Source organism: Colletotrichum siamense, assembly GCF_013390195.1.
Source record: "Colletotrichum siamense strain Cg363 chromosome Unknown KSG_Cg363_contig06, whole genome shotgun sequence".
In the NCBI taxonomy this organism is placed as follows: domain Eukaryota; kingdom Fungi; phylum Ascomycota; class Sordariomycetes; order Glomerellales; family Glomerellaceae; genus Colletotrichum; species Colletotrichum siamense.
This window is the reverse complement of record NW_023501019.1, coordinates 3,475,523-3,495,307: the sequence shown is the minus strand read 5'-3', so window position 1 is coordinate 3,495,307 and position 19,785 is coordinate 3,475,523. Positions and strand designations below refer to the sequence as shown.

The 19,785-nt window shown below is 54.6% G+C and overlaps 6 protein-coding genes across 6 annotated transcripts; 1 reads left to right on the top strand and 5 right to left on the bottom strand.

The window, feature by feature from the left end:
* Nucleotides 1-1,313: 1,313 nt before the first annotated feature.
* On the bottom strand, nucleotides 1,314-3,367 carry abfA-2 (Alpha-L-arabinofuranosidase A; the record flags this gene model as incomplete). Its single annotated transcript, XM_036641761.1, has 2 exons — nucleotides 1,314-3,179; nucleotides 3,242-3,367. 2 exons carry the CDS (start codon nucleotides 3,365-3,367, stop codon nucleotides 1,314-1,316), a joined length of 1,992 nt encoding a protein of 663 aa, XP_036493056.1.
* Nucleotides 3,368-4,734: 1,367 nt separating this feature from the next.
* CGCS363_v009911 (uncharacterized protein) lies at nucleotides 4,735-5,553 on the bottom strand (the record flags this gene model as incomplete). Its single annotated transcript, XM_036641760.1, has 1 exon — nucleotides 4,735-5,553. The coding sequence occupies one exon, from the start codon at nucleotides 5,551-5,553 to the stop codon at nucleotides 4,735-4,737; it is 819 nt and encodes a 272-aa protein (XP_036493653.1).
* Nucleotides 5,554-6,996: 1,443 nt separating this feature from the next.
* Nucleotides 6,997-9,531, bottom strand: ustP-0 (Peptidase S41 family protein ustP; the record flags this gene model as incomplete). Its single annotated transcript, XM_036641759.1, has 4 exons — nucleotides 6,997-8,007; nucleotides 8,060-8,742; nucleotides 8,797-9,192; nucleotides 9,327-9,531. 4 exons carry the CDS (start codon nucleotides 9,529-9,531, stop codon nucleotides 6,997-6,999), a joined length of 2,295 nt encoding a protein of 764 aa, XP_036493655.1.
* Nucleotides 9,532-11,882: 2,351 nt separating this feature from the next.
* CGCS363_v009909 (Fasciclin-like arabinogalactan protein) lies at nucleotides 11,883-13,488 on the bottom strand (the record flags this gene model as incomplete). Its single annotated transcript, XM_036641758.1, has 3 exons — nucleotides 11,883-12,920; nucleotides 13,138-13,182; nucleotides 13,399-13,488. 3 exons carry the CDS (start codon nucleotides 13,486-13,488, stop codon nucleotides 11,883-11,885), a joined length of 1,173 nt encoding a protein of 390 aa, XP_036493243.1.
* A 2,060-nt stretch (nucleotides 13,489-15,548) lies between these two features.
* Nucleotides 15,549-16,487, top strand: CGCS363_v009908 (uncharacterized protein; the record flags this gene model as incomplete). Its single annotated transcript, XM_036641757.1, has 1 exon — nucleotides 15,549-16,487. One exon carries the CDS (start codon nucleotides 15,549-15,551, stop codon nucleotides 16,485-16,487), a length of 939 nt encoding a protein of 312 aa, XP_036493173.1.
* A 225-nt stretch (nucleotides 16,488-16,712) lies between these two features.
* Nucleotides 16,713-19,760, bottom strand: CGCS363_v009907 (Serine/threonine-protein phosphatase 6 regulatory ankyrin repeat subunit C; the record flags this gene model as incomplete). Its single annotated transcript, XM_036641756.1, has 6 exons — nucleotides 16,713-17,069; nucleotides 17,126-18,438; nucleotides 18,490-18,692; nucleotides 18,797-18,903; nucleotides 18,960-19,602; nucleotides 19,657-19,760. 6 exons carry the CDS (start codon nucleotides 19,758-19,760, stop codon nucleotides 16,713-16,715), a joined length of 2,727 nt encoding a protein of 908 aa, XP_036493179.1.
* Nucleotides 19,761-19,785: the final 25 nt, after the last annotated feature.

Sequence of the window (19,785 nt, the reverse complement as noted above, 5' to 3'; positions counted from 1 at the left end):
ATCGGGAAATAGCCTCGAGAGCTAAGTTGCTGGAGTCGGTAGCCAACCCCAAGTACACGAGGACTTCAGCAGCGCTGGAGTAAATCTCGGGCATCAGCGCAACCTGAGACGTTCGCTCGATCACGTCATTCTGGTTGACGCATACGGAGTCTATCCAAAGGGTACGTTGCATCAGCCTGTCGTTGCGAGGCCGAACACTGCGCAGGGCATGGTCGCAATTCTGCGTGATTGGTACAATATCCCAGAATGGGCCAATATACATGGCTCTGCATCGCTGTGAATTTCCAGCAGCATCGGCCCAGGTGTAAGACAGTGCTTCGTAGTGTGGGCGATCTATGCTGAGCTGAACGACTCGAAAGTTCCCGTGGAGTATATCGTCAGGTCCGCCTGGAGTAATGTCGAGGATCCGAATGCTTCGAGAAGGGAGGAACGGATACGAACTCTTGTGTCTGGCGGTTTTGGACACATTCAAAGGGGCCTTGGGATGGCTGGAATCGTTGGCACTGTAAAAGTAAAGTTAGAGTGGTCTTGCTGGCCAAACAAGAAACCCTCAACCACAGGCTGCTTACCTTGCGTTGTGAAGCGGATGATCAGCATCAATGTGGCGGATTTGAAGATCTTCATCTTTCTCTCCTGCATCATCCTTTTCATAATGTACACTTGCTGGCCATGCTAAAGCACGCCGTTGTCCATTTCCCCTGGACGGAGGGGAAGGAGGGCCAAGGTCGTCAGGAAAACCCAGATCTTCGTCCATTGGCGGAACGGCGCAACAGGTCTGGCACCACGGAAGGCCGCCCACAACGTTGATGGAGGGCTTTGAACACGATGGCTCATGCCACCTGAACATGCTACTAGCGCTTTCTTTCAATGTTGAGGGCATTTGAACGTTTTTGGTGTGAAACGGAAATTGCACTGAATGGTGCCAAATCAGCAAGAAAATTGAGGAGTCGGAGAGAAGGAAGAAGGCTGAGAAAAGTGCAGGCCCTAAATGCTACAGGGTTATGCGTAAATCCTATGCTATTCCGGAGTAAGCACACATGAATGGAGTGGGGCAGGAACTGCGCCACGCAAGATACTCCAGGAAAGTCGGTGGCGACGTCGATGCAAAAAGGCGGCACAGGGGTTGGCTACATACCAGATGCCATTTTGCCTTCTTTCCCGCCGTCGTTGCAAAAGTAGCTAAGCTTGCCAACAACGACGCGCGCGGCGCAGCATTCTATAAGAAGTGGGACGCAAGGCAGATCTGACATGAGATTTTGAATTCATTCAGCGGACTATGGCGTAGTATACCCATGATCAATTCTTCCATCTGTTTATGCGATAAACGGCATCTCAATACCTCGCAGCCTCTTGGCCTCAGCAGCAACATCTGTGTCTAACACAGCAACACTCAATTCTGGAAGAGTGAAGTTGAAGGCACCATCCTCGTTGGCGGTCAAGACCAGAGTCTGCGTGTCGACAATGTTCACGCCAGAGTGAGGGTCGTTGTACGCAAACGGGTCTCCGCTGGGGTTAGTCAACACAGTCAGAGACGCCTTAGTGCCAGCCTCAACACCCTCGAATTTGACGGTGACGGGCACGTCCTCGCTGTTGGTAGTGTTGTAGGCAGCGCCCTTCCAGATGAAGTTGCCCTTGGCCTCGTTCTTGCCAGCAACGTAGTAGAGGGGGCCGAAGTCGGCAGAAGCCTCGAGGGTGTGCGAGAGCGGGTGGCCGGCGAACATCTCCCAGACGTACCAGCTGGTGGAGCGGGTCGTCAGCTTCGGGTCGGCGGCGAACTGGACAATGGTGACGGCCCACTGCCAGCGGTTCATGTTGCGCAGAACAGGTGCGTAGAAGGTTCCCGGGACGCGGTCGGCGTTGCGCTCGTAACCGATGAGAGAGACGGCCTCTCCGACAGTGCCGATCCACCAGGGGAAGGGCATCAGGTCGCCGTCCCAGCCGGTGCCGCCGTTGGGGTGGGTGGCGGCGACTTCACCGACGATGTGGCCAATGTCGTTGTCGAAGCGGTCGAACTCCTCAACGAGGGCGTCGGGAGTGCGGTAGGGGTGGTAGTCGCCGATACCGGGGGCGGGAATGTCGAAGCCATCGCCGTCGGTGGTGGCGCCGGAAGAGATCACGGTGATGTCGGGGTACTTGGCCTTGATAGCCTCCATGAACATGGGGAAGCGGTACTCCTTGTAAGAGGTCCAGCCGCCGGGGTAGCCAGCAAGCCAGTCCTCGTTGCCGATCTCGACCATCTGCAAGTCGAATGGCTCGGGGTGTCCGAGCTCAGCACGCTTGGCTCCCCAAGTAGAGTCAACGGGGCCGCGGATGAACTCAATCTGGTCTAGGGCATCGTCAATGAAGGGCTGGAGATCCTCCTTGGGAGTAACATCGCCGTTGAGAGCGAGGCCGGCCCAGACGCCGATGACGATGGTCAGATCCATGTCCTCAGCCCACTCGAGGTACTCCATGAGACCCAGGCCATGAGTCTGCTGGTAGTTCCAGACACCTTGGAAGCCAGGACGGTCCTTGAGAGGACCAAGGGTGTCCTTCCAGTCCCAGTAGGTCTTGTTGTCAATGCCCTCGAGCATGTTTCCGCCAGGGAAGCGAAGCAGGCTCGGGTGGAGCTCAGCAAGAGCTTCGGCAATATCAACGCGCAGACCGTTCTTGCGGTCCTTGTACGTGGGAGGGAACAAGCTGATCAGGTTGAAGTCCAGCGAGCCGTCGGCAGCGCCCGCGGGGTCAAAGGTGATGGCAAAGGTGTTGTTGCTGTTGGGAGCATCCTTGCTGGGGGTCAGCTCGACAGCGTGCTCAACCCATTCTTCGGCGGTGGACTTGGACTCGATCTCGACAGAACCGAAGACGTCGTCGTTGAGAGCCGACTTGAGGGAGGCCGTGAAGACGCCATCGTAGGCACCCTTCACCCAGAAGGAGCCGGTGTACTTCTGTTGTCTGACGTCCATGCCCCAGTAGCCATCGTTCTCGAGACCGATCGAGCCGGAGCCGTTGCCGCCGGCGACGTTGACGGAGACGGGGAGGGCGGCGGAGAGGGGCTCGCTCAAATTCTTCAGGGTGAGGACAGCGCCGTTGATAGAATGCCAACCGTCCAGGGAGACAGGGAATCTGTCGCTGTACTGGAAAGCGCGGTTGCGGACCAACTCGGCGTAGATACCGCCATCACCTGAGTTGTTGATATCCTAGGAAATATTACTCAGTAAGCTACGTGTATCAGTGAGGTAGCAGGAAACAGGGTACAAACCTCGTGAAGGAATCCATACTGGTGACCACTAGTAGCGTTGCCGCCGGTGGCCTTGACGGTGATGTCGACAGCAGCAGCCGAAACGGCATAGGTAGCGGCCAGAATGGCCGACTTCAGCGACACCATTTTGCTTCCCGATTGCTTGCGATTGAGGGTGCAATGACGCGAAGGTGTCAAACCAGGCCCAAGGCAATGTTCCGCTGCCAGGGACAGGCGATGGTTTTATACCAGCGTCGACCACGGTGACCAACAATGAGCTCATCCCCCGCTCGAATCACCGGCCTCACAATGGATACCAGTTGAACTGTCACATTCAATGCGACCGGCAGACCCAAGTATCTGGGGCCGAGAGACGTGACGGCGCTCATTTCGTGAGCGTGTCGGCTCATTTGGAAGATGTTCACCCCGCATCTCTCTAACCCATGTCACACTCCGCAGTTGTTTGTCCGCCCAGACGGGAGAAACAATATCGTGAGCGTCGCATGTCGGTGGCTTCAGTCCCGAGATGGAGAGCTCAAGGAAAGCTTGGCATTGCGGAGTGCGCGGTCGGCTCGGTTGACCTTTGGCGTGTTCATGAACCAGCAGCAGGGGTACGGCCGGTATCAACGTCGGGATTGGATGGAGGAAAAGCTCATACAGAGAAATACTGTTACATCGGCCGGGCGAAGTGGTGATGTCGAAGCTCGGTCGCGTCAACAAAGGCGGACTTTTGGTCCCAATTTCTTCCTGTCAATGTGGGGAAAGCTGGAGAAACCAGGAACAGCTCAGATGAGGAGACGGAAAATGAGGGGAAGTTGGAGAAACGAAGGGAGCATCCGGGCTTGAAGCCGGGATATCCCCCGGATCCACTGCGTCACTACCGGATTCCGAGGGACGGATGGAGGGCTCTCATTCGAGCGCATCGAGGAAGAATATCGGGTCATCTTCAGTTTGCCGCCCAAAGACGCGTGGGGACTCTGCCCATGTGCGCATCCAACCTTACCTGTTCCTTGCGTTGAATCGAACAGCACGGCAGGCATCGCGGATGGGCGATGGCACCTTCGGCTCATGCTGCTCGGTCTCGACATCGCCATCCATGTCTCAACCCCGCAGCGGATGAATAGCGTTGAAATCGGGTTGGCCCGCTTCGATTTGATCAGCGATAGAGCTCTTGGCCAGCCATATGCCGAACGCTTTGCGGCGCGAGAAGTTCGCGTTGATGCAAGGGCCAGTGGATTGAATGTTGCTCACTGAAGCTTGGCTTCTGACATCATTGGATGTTGGATAGCAGACTCTTTGTCACAGGCCCGCTTCCAAATGGACCTGCATCCAATTTGATGTGTCGTCGCAAGCGCCTTTAGTCACGTTTCTCGGGTCGTGCCGGAACAAATGACACCTGTCTGAGTGGGAGGAAGAAAGTCGCATAATGTAGAAAACCGTTCTTTCTATTCTGGTATTATCAATGTTGCTGTGTTCCTGGCTGTATAGGAATACAGCGAAATATTGTTGATTCGTCAGCTCAACTGCTGTCGATAGACGTTTAACTCAATGACCGACCAAACACGCGCGATCTTGCCTTCATGTAGCTGGTACATGACGTTCTCATGAAACTTGACCGAATTCCCATTGGGCTTCGCTCCTCCCCATTCACGAACTGGGGTCCCAGTGAACTCCAGCCGTGCCGCGATCTGCTGTGTCTCCTCATCGACGAGTAACTCCTCGATGTGGAAATGCAGGTTTTGAATAGCGTCCTGGCTATCGCTGATGAGTGGGATGTACTCAGTAATTGTCAGCCTACGGCCGTTATGTTCCAGCTCAGGCTGACAAAAGCGTTCAAAGTCACGCTCCATCGTCTTCTCGTTGATGCTGGTGATATAGGCCTTGTACAGCTCTTTCAAATCCAGTTCATCATGTCTAGAAGAGAGGTCTCTGGTAAGAGTTGGGGTTCTAGGGACTGCAGAATGCTGGGACTCGGAGCCGGCTTCGTCTCGAAGAGATTGCCATCTTGCCATACGATTGTCGACGAACCATGCGAAGATTATCTCTTGAAACTCGGGCGCGGAATCGGGTGAGCCGGCAATGTTGATGTAGCGCGCAGCAACAGCGTTGCTGCTGGTGTCGACAATGATCGTGTCTAGCTTTCTGTGCAATTTCATGCCTGGCGAGAGGGAATTACTCTCGCAGGCGAAGAAAACCGTCGCAGACATGGACTGGCCATTGTAGTCAATGACGGACTGCACTTCGCGTTCAACTTCATCCCAGTCTTGCTCATCCAGGTGCTGAATGAGCGAGCGGAAGACCGACTCAACACCTGTGGCAGACGTTGAAGTCATGGTGAGCGCGGGGTATGAAAGACAGTGCGGGGCAAGCCGGATTCGACAGCCACCGAGGATATATCTTGTGCCTCTGGTATAATCGAAGAAAAGCTTATGGTGACTTCTCGGAATATTTGTGAGCTCTTTGCAGACGCCGCGCCCATCTGCGCCATTTCTAGAACACACCCAGGTAGCATAAGCTGACTAAACCTCCTGAGCACCAAGCGGGACATCGGGCGGGGCACCGGCCGGCTTCGGTCCCGGTTGGCGGGGAATCGGCCGAGCTATCGGCAAGTGGGATGCGGATCATTCTGTCGCAGAAGAAATCCTTTGGAGGGCTGCGGAGAACCGCTGTAAGAATGTAGTTAGTGATGGGCGCGACTCCCTGAATATTTCTTGAACCATAGCTCACGAGGTTTTTAAGAGCCGCCAATTTATAGGCCAACCTCTGGTGCAGCCCACGTTGGTCAATACCTCTGCTTTTGTGATCGAATGTTGACGGCGAGGTGGGATTCTTCATGTTTCTACTTACAGTTCCCCGTCACAAGTAGTGACTATCCTCATCTCTCTATCCAGTGTCTACCAGAGCGCAAGATCTTCGGCCCGGGGTATCGAGTCCGACCAAACGCCCCATGGGTATCGCACTGCCTGAGACAATTTACCATGGTAGGGTCCCTCAATTCGCGATATCATCTGATATCTGAGATGTCCTCATCCTGCCGTCTCTGATCGGATCTCCCCCGGAAGGTTCGTGGTGGTCCGAGAAGGAAGTCCAGATTGCCTGGTCATAGACCGCTGGATATCCCACACCGTTCATCATCGGAAACCTAGATCAGGTAATTGGAATTCCACTGGCCGAAGATCGTCAATCCATCCTAGACATTCTCTGCGATCTCGAACTTTGATTTTCTACACCGAGAGACTTGGACGTGAAAGAGCAATCCTCACATTTTCCCGTTCAGCGACATAAAATACTATTTCACAAAAGCAGGTAAACAATCAGTCATTAGAGGTAGAATCGATTCATTGTACCAACCCAGCCGTCCCCGTCCACTAACTAGGGTTGTCATCTATGGCGAACCAGTACGCCCCCCCTCCATACTAAACTCCAAATAGGCTTTCCGAATATCCGAATCAAGTAGTAGAAAGTAGACAATAGAAAGTATAAAAAATAGTAATGCTTATTGCCTCAAAGTAGAAACCCCTCCCACTCCCTCATCCCATCACCAGCCCTCAACTCTCAAGGATCCCGCTCCCGGCTTCCCGGCACGACTCGGTTGTCCGACCCCCACAAAGCAGGCTCCTGAGGGCCCGAAGCTGTGGTTTGGGTTCAGTACCTCTCCCGCCTTTTTTCTGAAGCATTCGCGAGAGTTTCACCGTTGAAACGGCAGGTCTCTGATGCAACGCTGTTATTTTCAAAGTCGCTATTTTCCAAAACCAAATCCCCGTTACTCAGGAAATCTATAGGCTCAACAACGCAACCGTGAGAGTCGCAATGAGAAGTGCTAGTCTCAACCCAGAGACAGAAACAGCGTCCGTAGAAGCCGCGCTCATTGGCATGCCGGTGTTGTTGCGGCTCTGCTTGAAGAACGGATCCAGCGTTGTGGTCTTGTTGACGGGGTAGATGCTGTTGGCGACGCAGAACTGTGTGGGATTGTTCCATGTGGCGTCGACGGCGCGCTTCCACGCCACCACGGGCTGGGTGAGCATCTCCTTGGTGTAGAAGATGCGGCAGTTGGCCGGCTCCCAAAGGAACTGCAGGGGTGTCTTGGCATCTGACATGGAGAAGGCGTTCTTGCCGTTAACAGCGCCGGCGGACTTAGGGGTGGTGGCACGCTTGATGGCGTAGCCCTTGGCCAGTTCGCCGACGTCGCTGTTCATGACTTCCTCCTTCTTGTCCTTGGGAGCAAGGGCGAGGATAGCCTTCGCATCAGAGGTGAGGTCGTTGAAGGAGAAGACCTGGGCACCCTCAACACCAGCGATGGACTGCATGATGCCTGACAGAGGACGGCCTCCGATGACGGTGGTCTTGATACCCATTTGCAGGATCATCAAGTAAGAGAAGATGGTGCAGGTTGAGCCGCAGGTTCCATCAGTGAACAGAAGGACGTTCTCTGGAGCAAACACGCGAGGGGGAGGGTTGGCTTTGTTACCGACACCAGTCAGGTTGAATGACGGGTCAGTCTGGTTGAGAGGGGCCTCTTGGTAGGCGGTGAAGGTATCGCCATTCAGAGAGACGGGAGCCAGGATCTGGTCAACCGTAGTGAAGGCCTGCTCATCAGGAGTGAAGACCTGGCCAGGCAGCAGGTTGGTAATGACAGCGCTGCTGGCGAGAGCCTCAAGGGCACCCTTCTCCTCAGGACTGCTTGGCGTGAAGTTGGCAGGGATGGCGTTTGCCAGGCGAGACATCATGTTCATGCTGTCTGAGAGACGCAGGTTGTTGGCTTGGAAGCGATCAACCTCCGGGAACAGCTTTGATGAGGCGTTAGTGAGATTCACACATTTTGGGAAATATCATACGAACCTGGGCGAACAACTCAAAGCCAGCAACAACGAAACCACCACCGTTGGCAGCGACGTCAACAACGAGCCTCTTCTTTCCCGCCTTCTTGCTCTCGGCGAGGAACTTGGCAACGGTGTCCTGGAAGTTGGTGAGGTACTCAGTGGCGTCGATCGCATCTGGGGGCGCGAAGGAGGTCACAGAGAGAACAGCAACATCCTCATAACCAGTACCGTTGAGGAAGTACCCAGAAGTGGTATTGGCACCGCTGTCACGTACAACAGGGTACGGGTAGCCCTCGATGGTCGGCTTAGGCGGGGGCGGCGGCGAGCTGGTCTTGGGTGCATCGGGCTTGGTGCCGTTGGCAGGGGTCTTGTTGGCATCCGGATTGCAGAACTTGTTGTAGAAGTCCTCGCCATTGTTCACGTTGGTGAAGTTTGCTCCGGCACGGATGAGTGCAAAGCTGTCCTCAGACTTCTCCTCGCCATTGTCGTAGGTGATGGTCACCTTCGGGCCCTGGAATGCAAGAGATGCTGCGATGAGAGGGACCGCTTCCTTGAAGGCGTAGGACTTGAAGTTCGCGTTCCACTGAGAGTCGGGGTCCTGGTAACCGCTGAACTTTAGGTTCAAGTCTTCGAGCAAAGTCGCGGCGTCGCGGCCGTTGATCCTGATGATGGCGGGAGGTGTAGAGTTGTTGTCGAGTTGTCCTACGAAAATTAGCGGGTGAAACTTGCCACCTTAGCCGTTTGGTGCAAACTTACCCATGTGATACAGTTTTGGCACCTCAATACCATCTCGAGACACTGAAACAATGTCGCTTGCAAGCGTATTACGGAAGCTGAAGCCTTTGAAGATATCGCCGCGGAAGGCGAAGTGACCGTCATGGGCAGACGCGAAAAGCTGGAAGATCTCAAGCTGGAAATCGTACTCGCTCTTGTAGCCTCCAGCAGCCGCCTTCTCGCCAATCTTTGAAAGACCGCCCTCGATGTCGGTGGGCGGAAGCATGTATGACGCGGGAGGGTTCTTGAGCCAGGATAGCGTGCTCTGCCATTGGACGTACGCCTTTAAGCTCTTGATGAGATCCTTGGCCGGTCCAGGCTTGTTCGGGACAGACTGAAGGCAGTCAAAAGCGGTTTGCGCATTAACTTTCGGTGTCGCTATTGAGGGAATTGTTAGTTACTTTGTTCTTCAAAAGCGAGTTGAATAGCTCAAAGTCTCTTCCTCGCCCACACCTAATCCTCCCTCAAGATCATGACGACACCAAAACCCAACAGAAGACGAGATCACGTACCCTTAGGACTGGCCTGGAGGAATTGTTGAATCTGGGGCTGAATCTGTCCACAGGCACCGCTGCCGTTTCCAGCACCGCCGGTAGGAGGCTGTGTCTGCGTTGGCGTCGTGCTCGTCGGGGTCGAGTTCGTCGGAGTCCCAGGCGGGGCTTGTGGGCGCGCCAACGCCGCAGCGGCGTACGCCACCGTCCACCAAATGAATCTCATGTTGTCGGCGACCGGTCTCTATGTTCGTATGCGTATGTACGTGTGTGAATCTTTCCTCCCGTCTAAAATGACGAATGTGATGTCTCCGCTTCTTTGTTCTTGTTGAAATCGAAAAAACTTCGAGAAAAGAGGGAGAGTAAAGGAAAGAATAGCACAGCTATCCGCGAGGCCAGCTCAAGAAGTCTCGAGAACGAGACAAATCAAAGAGGAAAGGAAAGTATATGGGGCCTTTGACGGACAGTTCGCCGAAGCCTGGGAGGGGGAAAGACTTCTAAAAGAGCGCTCTGTCATGTGCCCTGACAGCAGTAGATGGGGTTTTAATGACCTGCATTGTCCCTCCCTCATACTTTCCCGTCTGGTTCGAAGCCGACACGGAAGTGTCCAAACTCCAGCCCAAAAACACCATGTCGGACCCGCTCGCTCTCGTTCTTCTTGGCGGCTGTATGGTGTGCTTGCTACCGCCAAGGGGGGGCGTGGTCGTCTGTCGGGCAGCCGATAACCTCAGCTACGGCCAGAGTTGCTTGCTCCCAAATCATGAAGCCATCATGAAACACGACAACCCTCACATCTTCAGATAAGCATCCGCGCATCCTTGGGCGGCGCCGGCTGCAGATTTAAACTCGGACGCTCAGCCGGGAAGACCCCTGTCGCATAAAAAGGCCGCCCTGTCCCCTAGCGTCTTATCCTCCCTCGACTAACCTACCGGCGGGACAGTTTAGGGTGCAGAGACTCATGGCTTGCATTGAGTGCTAGGTAATCGAGGCTAGATGACCCTACACACGGCACTGTCAATAGCCTAGCCTCCGCCCCTAGTGCACACTCTGTACGGTGGACTCTGCCCTCTTGGTGGTCTCTTGATCTGGGGACCGAGAGACCCGTCGAGATGGCCTTGGCGGTTGATTGGGTTGATGTTTCGGTGCAATCGGGGGATTGTGTCTGAAGAATGTGATTTTGAAGAGGGCTCATCCCACAACATGTCCCAGACACGATTTATCTAATTGTGATACTTCCGCCGGCCATCTACCGGCTGGGCGAGAGGCCCCAGAGTCAGAGTCACCGTACCGTAGCATCCTCTCCGTGTCGAGTCGCCCATTTGTCCCCGCACTCTGGCCCCAAGCCATCACCTCATGAACACTTTCGTCCCACTCTCCAGTCATGTTTCTCTTCTGGTCTGTTCTCTCTTGTCACTCTCTCTCTCCGCAGTCTATCAGATCACACAGCCAGCAGACGGCCGGTGAAGCTTTCTCGCTGCCTCCCCCTTGGCTCTGCCTTGGCAGCCTTTCCCTGCTGTAGCAGATCTGCCGGAGGAAACGCATTCCGCACCAGTAACGCAGAGACTGACTCTGGGCTGCGAGATCTTGTGTAGCATGCTACAAGGAACGACTCGCGTGTCTCTGGCTTCTAGCCCCCTGTGTCGGACTCTCCCGGCGCTAGAGTTGGCTCTGTCTTGGGTCCCTGTTTGACTTGGCCCAGCATCGCCTGACTCCATTTCACAGCCCTATCGCTCGCTGATCAACAGTGATGAGCAGCGAGCGAGAGGATCATTTTGAGCTTGACGAGAATCCTGACGAGAATCCCCCGACCGATACTCTCGCGACCAGTGTGTGCACGGATAAAGGTGTCAAATTTCAGTCGAGTCTCATGAAGCGCAGCCCAGGCCAGTAAAACCCCAATACCAGTAAACAAACTCCGCGGCAGCTGTCCGTTTCCGCGCGCCCTCTGGACACTCTGCGCGCGCTGCTCCCTCACCTCCAACCCTTTTCCCCGCCCCCGGCGGGAAAAGCCTTACTTTGCATCTGCGTGAATCTCCCTCACCAAGCCGCCAGAGTTCGAAGAAGGGGGCTATTGGTGCGAAACTCTAGTCGCGTCGTACGATAAGGCGCAGGATTCGATTGGCGATGCCAAGTGAGATGTTTGCTGATCGTTCGTCACTTTTTAAGTCTATCTCCCATACGCAACAGAATGGGGGAGAGAAGCAGAAGCCGAACCACACCCAACATCAGCAAACGCAGAAGCGAACACGAAAGAGGGCTGCAGATCATGGAGATCAAATGGGGAAAGAAACCAACAGTCGACAAAACTAAACAAGGCTACCATCGAAGCCAGCTCTCAAATCATGCACGGGTATCTCAGCTTCCGTCCGCTCTCGGTCCCTTCCCGCGGCACAGCGGCATACGCACAACGCAGAAACACAGTCCGCTCTCGCCCCCCCTCCTCTTTGCATCTGCACCACCAACAGTCCATCAGCCATGTGAGCAGCATAGTCGACTTGAGCCTCTCGCCCGAACTATCCCATGAACCATCTCGACATTACATCTTTCTTCCCTGCCCCCGATGTTACCCCGTCCGCCTCAGACGACGACACCCATGGCCTCCATCCCCAACACACCCACAGCCAACCCCAACCCCACGCCTGCAGCGGCAAGGCCACCAGTGCATCGCGCCGCGGCCACACCTCCGGTGCTCGAGCTGGGACTGACTCCTCCAGTCGCCGTCCCTCCGGCCCCACCCCTGGCGCTGCCCGTGACGGGACAGTCCGTGGTGCACGGGAGGGCGGAGACGAATGGCGTCGGTGCCGCGGTGCCTGTTTCCGCGCTGCCTGTGACGGTGAAGACGGGCGCTTGTGTTACCGCGGTCACGTTGGGCGTCGTGTTGTTCGAGTTGACGTTGAGCACCGCGTCAAGAATCTGGATCACGCCGTTGGCGATGAGGATATCCGTCTGAATGACGCGCGCCGAGTCGACGAAGATGTCGTTGTTGTACAGCGTCACGCTGAGGTTCCTCCCATTGACCCCCGTCTGAAGTTTCGCTCCACTCATCAGGGCTGATTTGCCATACACTGTCGAAGGCACAATGTGATATTGCAGCACCCGGCGGAGATCTTCCTTGCTCATCGCGGACACGGTGCCCGCAATCTGCTGAAAGGCGGCATTCCGCGGCGCAAAGATGGTGACATTCTGAGTCTCGGCGAACTCAGTCACCAGGTCGGCCGCGTACAGCGCCCCCAGGAACGACGTCAGATCAGTATACGCATCGCGCGCAGTCTTTTCAATGCGAGCCGGCGGGACCATCAAGCTGTCGATAATCTGAACATATCCGCCATCGAATTCGATGTCCGTCTCGACGGCCGTCGTGCGCTGGGCCACCCCCGACGTCACGACCACCTCGCCATTGGGCCCTTTGGTCACCAGCACACTCTGCCCGCCCGTGACATTGGAGTACCGCTCGTCCGTGAGCAGGGTGGATTCGATGGACGAGTTGCCCGGGAACAAGGCGTCGAAGGCGATTTTGGCGTTGATGATGCCGTACTGGAGCGCGACGGGGATGCCGTCCTTGTCGGAGTCCCAGCCCTGGCCCTTGGTGTAGGCCTGGTCGCTCGGCGCGAGGATCTGGCGTTCGTCAGAAGATGTGTCCCGAGAAAATAAAAAATAGGGATGTTTTGTTCGCGCTGCATGAAGGGCTTGCACGATGAGGCCCCATCGGTTCGTCTAAGCGTGACAGGGCGAAGGGAGAGAGGGTAATGCCGCTGTCGCTAGGTGCATCGCCAAAGCTCTTCGTGCAGGTTTGACAGCTGAAGGGGTCTGATTGGGATGCAAAATAACGTACCGTGACGCCAGATTTGGGCAGCTTCGAGAAGATTTCGCTGTTTCCCTGTTGCCTCGAGTCAGTCACCCAGGCTGTTTTTGGTCCTTCTCGAGGCTTGAGACATCGTGGTGGAGTGGATTTGGGGATCTGAGTGTCGCCTGCGCATGCGCATTATGCGACCCTCAAGCCTCTGTATATATCAAAGAGCGCTCCCGCACTGGCTAGTGATGATGCAGCAGGCTCTGAGAGCCCGCTGGCTGTGCTTTCTTGCTTTCTTCTCACCTTGACAAGATCGCGAAAAGTCGTGAGATTGGCCTGCTTCGCGAGGACATCCTCCAATTTTTGGCCCGCAACGGCGGACGCGCCAAGCATGACTGACAGCGTCGTAGCCCACAGGGCCCAAGATGACGGCCTGATCATCATCGTCGTCCTTTTTGCTCCTTCGTCCCAGCGGTTGAATGATTAGAGTTGTGTTCTCGAACGCGGAAACGCACAATGTTGCGCAGGATTGGCAGACGCAGCCCACTTCAATGGGGCGAGCGAGCGGGTTTTGACGGTCACAACGTCCGTCAATGATGCTATTCCGTACAACGTGAAGCAAACACGGTCCAAATGGAGACTCGACCGTCAGCCGTTGGAAGGCCCGATCAGGAGGCAAGGGGGGGCAAAACAACCCGAAGAGGAAGAAGGACAAGAAGTTTCTCTGTCAAAACGGCGAGGCCATGGGCGCGTGAGGCAGGGCAGGGCGCCATTATGAAGCTGCGCGATTGTTCTTTCACCCTTCCATTCCATTCCCGTCTGACGGCGATTTCGGGCCTGGAACTCGGACGCGGTGGTGTGTGGGCACCTAGCACCGTGGCGTCCTACGAGAGGACCTGCAGGCGTGGGTTGCATTGGGATCGCGGACAATTCAGCCCGCCTGTTTGCACCATGTTCTCGAGGAGCGGGCAGCTTCGTGGCGTTTAGTGGTTGCAACCCCCCATGCTGTTTTTGGGCGAGGAAATTGCAGTCAGGGGGCGTTCATGAAAGGCTTTGACCCCTCGTGCGCCGACGATTAGAAGTGGTGGCGTTGAGGAGTTTGAAGGGTCAACCAATCTGGATCGTTTCACACGTGCGCGCGATCTTTTGGGTCTTCAGCTTTAAAGGGAGCCATGGGGACACTTGGAACATCGCGAGCAGCTCCATCGCAAGACATCGCCGACGAACGAGGTAAACGCGACAGACCAGAGATTGCAACGTTTGGGGGTGGCGTGTGTTGGTCATCTTTTAGCACCATCTTCTGTGCCTGGCGCTAGAACCAACTTGGCACCTCGTTCTGTCCTGCATGCGCCGAGACGAGCCAGGGTCCAACAGACGGTTTGTTCATTTGGTCCTTTTTAGCCGACTACGATGCAAAGGTGCCTGGATGATTTTCCGTCGGCCTGCGGGAGATCATCTGGGGTCCGGAGTCAGCGCCCTGAGTCTTTGCTCTGCAAATATGGGCGGTACGGCGACTTAATTGCGTCTTAGGAGTTCCCGAATCGCCGAAGAATAAAGTCTCGGTCCCCATCCCCCAGCCGTTCGAGCTGTCAACCGGGATGTCCTGAGTAAGCCCCAGGCGGATTTCCCATGTGCAGGGCCATTCCCCCACTGCAGCAAGCCCTGGCTGTTCGAGGTATTTTCGGGCTTCGAAACTGGCGACGGCAGGGGCGCATGTCGTGGGACCGGTAAGCTGCCAAGCCAATATCCCCTGCAGGCTATCGATGATTCCATTCCAGGCATCAGCGATGCGACCCAACGGCGAAGAGTCTTGGAGAAGGCTTTTTCCAGCGTCGGCACTCAATGTCTCGGCCGCCATTCCGGCCAGGGTGGGGCTCCGTTGACGACCCACCTCTCCGTAGACTCCGTGACTGACCCACACTTCGGCCCGGCATTGCAAGCGGTGACCGGCAAATGATCCTTCCACCGTTCTCAAGCTGTGTAAACGAATAACATTGCTCCAAAGCAGCACCGACCGTTAGATGCATGAATAATTCGGTCAGCTTACCGTCCGAGCGACTGTTAAAGATAGCAAAATTCTATGCAGCCTACACGAGGAATAGGGTATGCAGGATTAGGTTTCCGAAAAGAATAAAGGCTGGATTGCAAGCCACACTCAGAAATCCTCCATACGAGGAAAAGACCCAATGATAACGCGAGTCGCGGTGTTTCTGCATTATGAGGCTGCCAAAATGTCAAACGACGCTTGCTAGATCAATGCCGGGCCTTCCTTCACAGGAACCGTCTGCCAGCGTGGCTAGCTGGGCTATATCTAGATGCGGTCTTCAGTCTTCGTGCGATCGTCTCCTGAAGTTGCAATGTCCGGTATACCTTTGATGTGTGTGCTGCCTGTCCGGCTGCTTGTCCGACTCCTGCGAATTTCGAGCCACCCGACGACCTAGTTCCTGAACAGCATGTCGCCGAGGGATCCCATTCTGGTCCCGAGGACCAACCCGGTCGAATGTGAGGTTATTCCGATCGCGTCCATGTCGAGTGGCGGTTCCTACGAGAGCCCTCCGTCCTATCGCTGGACAATGGGTCAGCCAACGGACAAGCTGCTTCCGTCATCACAGCCGCCCCGATACGCGCCCGATAACACTCGCTCCGAATCAGTCTCCGGCAGCTCGACATCCAACGGCGCGATTGCAGATTCCGACACGGTCAAAATGCCACCTGCGCTGCGGACCTGGGGCCCGATTTCGCCATGGCCCGAGTTCCGCATCTTTTCGCCCGACAAGAAACACAGCTATGCCGCCTACCGCGCTGGAACATTCAGTGGAAAGCGGGGGACAATCACGATACGCGATGGCGCCACCGACGGCCATGACACCTTGGTGACAGTCGGCAAGTCGCCAGGAATGAGTTTCATGCGATCCATCATTGTCACAGTCGAGGCTCGCCCGGAACTTCACCAGGAGCAGTTCACCACGACCATGAGCAGCGGCAGCATGTTCGTGAGCTCCCGTCAGCGGTGGATCTTTGAGATACCCATCGTGACCAACGGCGAGCTCACTTGGGAGCGGTTCAGGTGGAACTTCACGGGCGGCAAGACGATCAAGGACACTGTCGGATGTACCTGGGGCTACCAGCTGGTTTGGTTGCCCCGGCCGACGACTCTGCCTGGGGTCCGAACTGGTGACGGGGCACCTCTCAAGACTCAGGGGACGGGTCCTCAGAGGCCGGCGCAGGCTACCGGTAGAGGGGAGATCGTGGCTGTCATCTCCATGTGTCTTGCATGTTGCTCGGCGGAGCCTTACAGGTTCAAGTTCTTCGGGACGGGTCTTCGGGGAACTCTAGGTGAGAAGTTTGAAGTTGTGGCGGTCGCGACGGGGTTCTGGCTTTGCACTCGTTGAGGGGCTTTGGGTACGGACATCACGCACAACGGTGGCGCCGGCGCTCGTTTTATTGGTAAATAATATTTCAGGCCTTCTAGATACCAGCGAACTTCCGCAGAGGCACTGCAATGCTTCCCTCGCTCCCGTTCATCATACATGTAGCCAGTAATCTGTCTTTACCCTAAGCTTTGCTTTGGGCAAAATGGTAATCCAATCCTGCAGGTAGTCCTCGCGGTTCACATGTCATCGAGTGTTAGCAGAGGCCAAGAAGTGTTTGATGTATGGCTCGGGATCGATGGGATCTTCGCGACCATCTATCCACAATGGTTGCATTCTTCCCACCCAATCAGTAAGAAAGCCTGTGCGAATTTCAATGATGTCGAGCAGTGTGCAAAGCAATGAAACACGTTTCGAATACCAGGCTTCTCGAGCGAATGTCTCGAGCTGGGACGTTTGCCCGTGGTGATACTCGTGCTCCATCCACAAGACGTAACTGCAGACCGAGCTCTTGACGGTCGGCTCTGGATTTTGGGCCCAGTCTGTATCAGTAGATATATTGAAAATGAAACAATCGTTCTTGTAGTCAATTTCGTGCATTTTCTGTATCTTGAGTTAGCCTCGGTGTTTACGATTTCAAATATGAGCGCTATAATTACTTGTCTTGGGCGTTTGTGCGGTTTTGTTTTTGCGGCCTTCAGGCTGGCTTTTCGAATCGAGTCTCGAAGTAGGGTGAACCAATAGTTAAGGAGAGCTTCGTATTCCTCCTCGTCTCTGTGGTCGATGTCACTGTTCAGAATGTCCGTGAATTCCTGCTCCTCGTCCATGATTTCTACAATGTCATCTTCGGACCTCTTTGACTTGAAGATGAATCGAAGGGGGGATTCGTCGAGTTCAAGCTCGCAACAGACATGGGTCATGTCCAGATCTTTGTGTGTCTCTTCTCGGATGAAGGACAAAACAACCTCTCTCGCAACTTCGACGCCTCGATATTGTTGGATAAGAATGAGCCACTCCAATGACCATATGGAACATTGGAAGCCACGTCCAAAACGGTCCCTACGACCCTCCTTCGGTGCGGCAGTGAGACAGCCTGTCGGTGAGCACGGGCATCTGCAACGATCTCTGACGAGAACATTCGCATCGGCAGTAAGCAAGATCCTCACAACGTTCATTGTTAACCGTGTTTGATTGAAGTCGCTAATTTGCAGGCCCCTCAGCGCGTGCCCAATTGCTGTGCGATGCTGATTGTCTTCGAGGTTGACACTAGCTCCGAGCTCTAAGAGTCTAGAAGTCAAGGCGACGTCTTTCAGCTTCACGGCGTTGATGAGAGCGTGTTGGCCGAGGCTGTTGATGTGGTTGATCATGGTGAACCCATTGTTGACCAAGGCTTCCAACTCGGACGAGGTGATGATGTCGTGGGCAAGGCAGTTGTTCTTGACGTTTACCCCGTCATACGTGAAGTTGACGTCTTCACACAGAGCTAGCAAGTGACCAAGAGAGATCGGACTGTTATAAAGAAGTTTCGGAAATGACAACTGAGCATTGATTGTTGCTGCTCGAACCCAGGACTCTGCGACTTCTTTCGTGGTGGATTGTTTAACGACCAAAAGAAGATTGTAGATCAGAGCCCAGTTGCGTCTTGCCATAGCATAGTCAAAGAACGTGCGATTTTCTCGTCTGTCTACGATATCTAGATCGGCATGGGAGTTGATGAGAATATAGAGAGCATCTTCTTTGTCAGCCGCTGCTGCGTACATCAGTGGCGTTATGCCATAGTTGTCGAGGGCGTTCACATCGTGTCCCGATTCTATCAGGGCCGTCAGGTTCTCGGGATTGTAGACTGCGAGGTGAAGTGGGGTTTGGCCAAGGAAGTTCTTCTGATCTGGTTTGGAGCACTCAATCCATTTCTTGACCGAATCTGGTGATCCAAACAAGACGGCCTCATGAAGGGGTGTCATGCCAGCGAAACCTGACATAAGTTAGTAAGTTCTAAACGACTGGTGAACGGTTTGTAGCGAACCCTGGTTATCCTTGGAGAGAAGGCTTATGTACTCGACAAAGAAAGGATCAGGCGTGGATTCCTCGGATATCCAATTTGACGAGCAAGGTTCTGGCCATGCCTGAGCTTCCACCTCTCCAGCGTCGAAATCAAGGTCGATCAGCGTCTCGAGGAGGTAGAGGTGCGGTCCTTCCCCAATCCATTTCGCGCATCTTGTGAGGAATCTACGTCCAAGTTTTGTCAGTTTCAGACGTTGAGTAGTGCATTTCGGTGCTCCGCCCAAATTGACTTCTCTATTAGGTATGTGTAAATGTGATGGTTTGCTTACCCGGGATGCATGCTGCCTTGTACCATGCCCAAATCGCCCATGAGCAGTTGCAAAAGTCCAAGCTGTCTCCGGGTGGCGAACCCGCCCCATGGACAACGTACAAGCTCCTATCCAAATGTTCAGCAAAAGGTGGTCGCCAAATAAAGCGCAATGTAAGACTTACTTCGATGTAGGACTTTCCAGCCGGATTCACGTGGTACCGAAAGCTTGGGTCATTTTGATAGAGATGTATCAGACGACTCCGAGCATCTTCGTATTTGATCGCCCCGTTCTGGCACCTCCAAATGACCTCAAATCCTGGAGACGTGTAGGGGACGGTGCAGTCAGTCTGGAGACTGAACGACGGTGAAAAGGACCCCAATCCGCTGAGAAAGTGGACCTTTATCACAACAGATCGATGGATGCCAAGCTGCGTCAGAGCCAATCGAATGTTCACACCGTACTTCGCTGCATTACATTCTTCCACGTTGCATGTCTGAAAGATCCCCATGAGGCTGTAGTCGAGTGCCCAAAAGCGCCCGGAGGCCTTCTCTGAGTGATGGCATTGACAGCAACAAGATCTTGATAAGCAGTCTTGGCGGTATTTCAATTTCTGGCGCTTGATTGCTTGATGTGTGTTCGCGACGTCAATGGCCTGGTTCGACAACGGAGCGGCAGATTCTGTTAGCTCTGGTCCCAGCCCTAAAGACTCATTGGTCGATCCGAGAGCGGCTGTCTGAGTGGAGGATTCCGAAGAGGGGCTTTCTGTGCCTTCCGAAGAGGGGCTTTGGAGACACAGATGTCTGACTTGAACTGATTGAAGCAATCTGTGTCAGGTATCAGTCATCTGGCAGCTGGGGGCATGAACAGACGGCTCCTACAAACTCAGATTTATCTTGGCTGAATCGATTTCCCTCTGTAGCGCTACGAGATCTTCCTTCAGATGACGAAAGATCCACAGTTTCGACACCGATGTTCCACCCATTTTGGGGCGTTCGAGGATCCTTGTT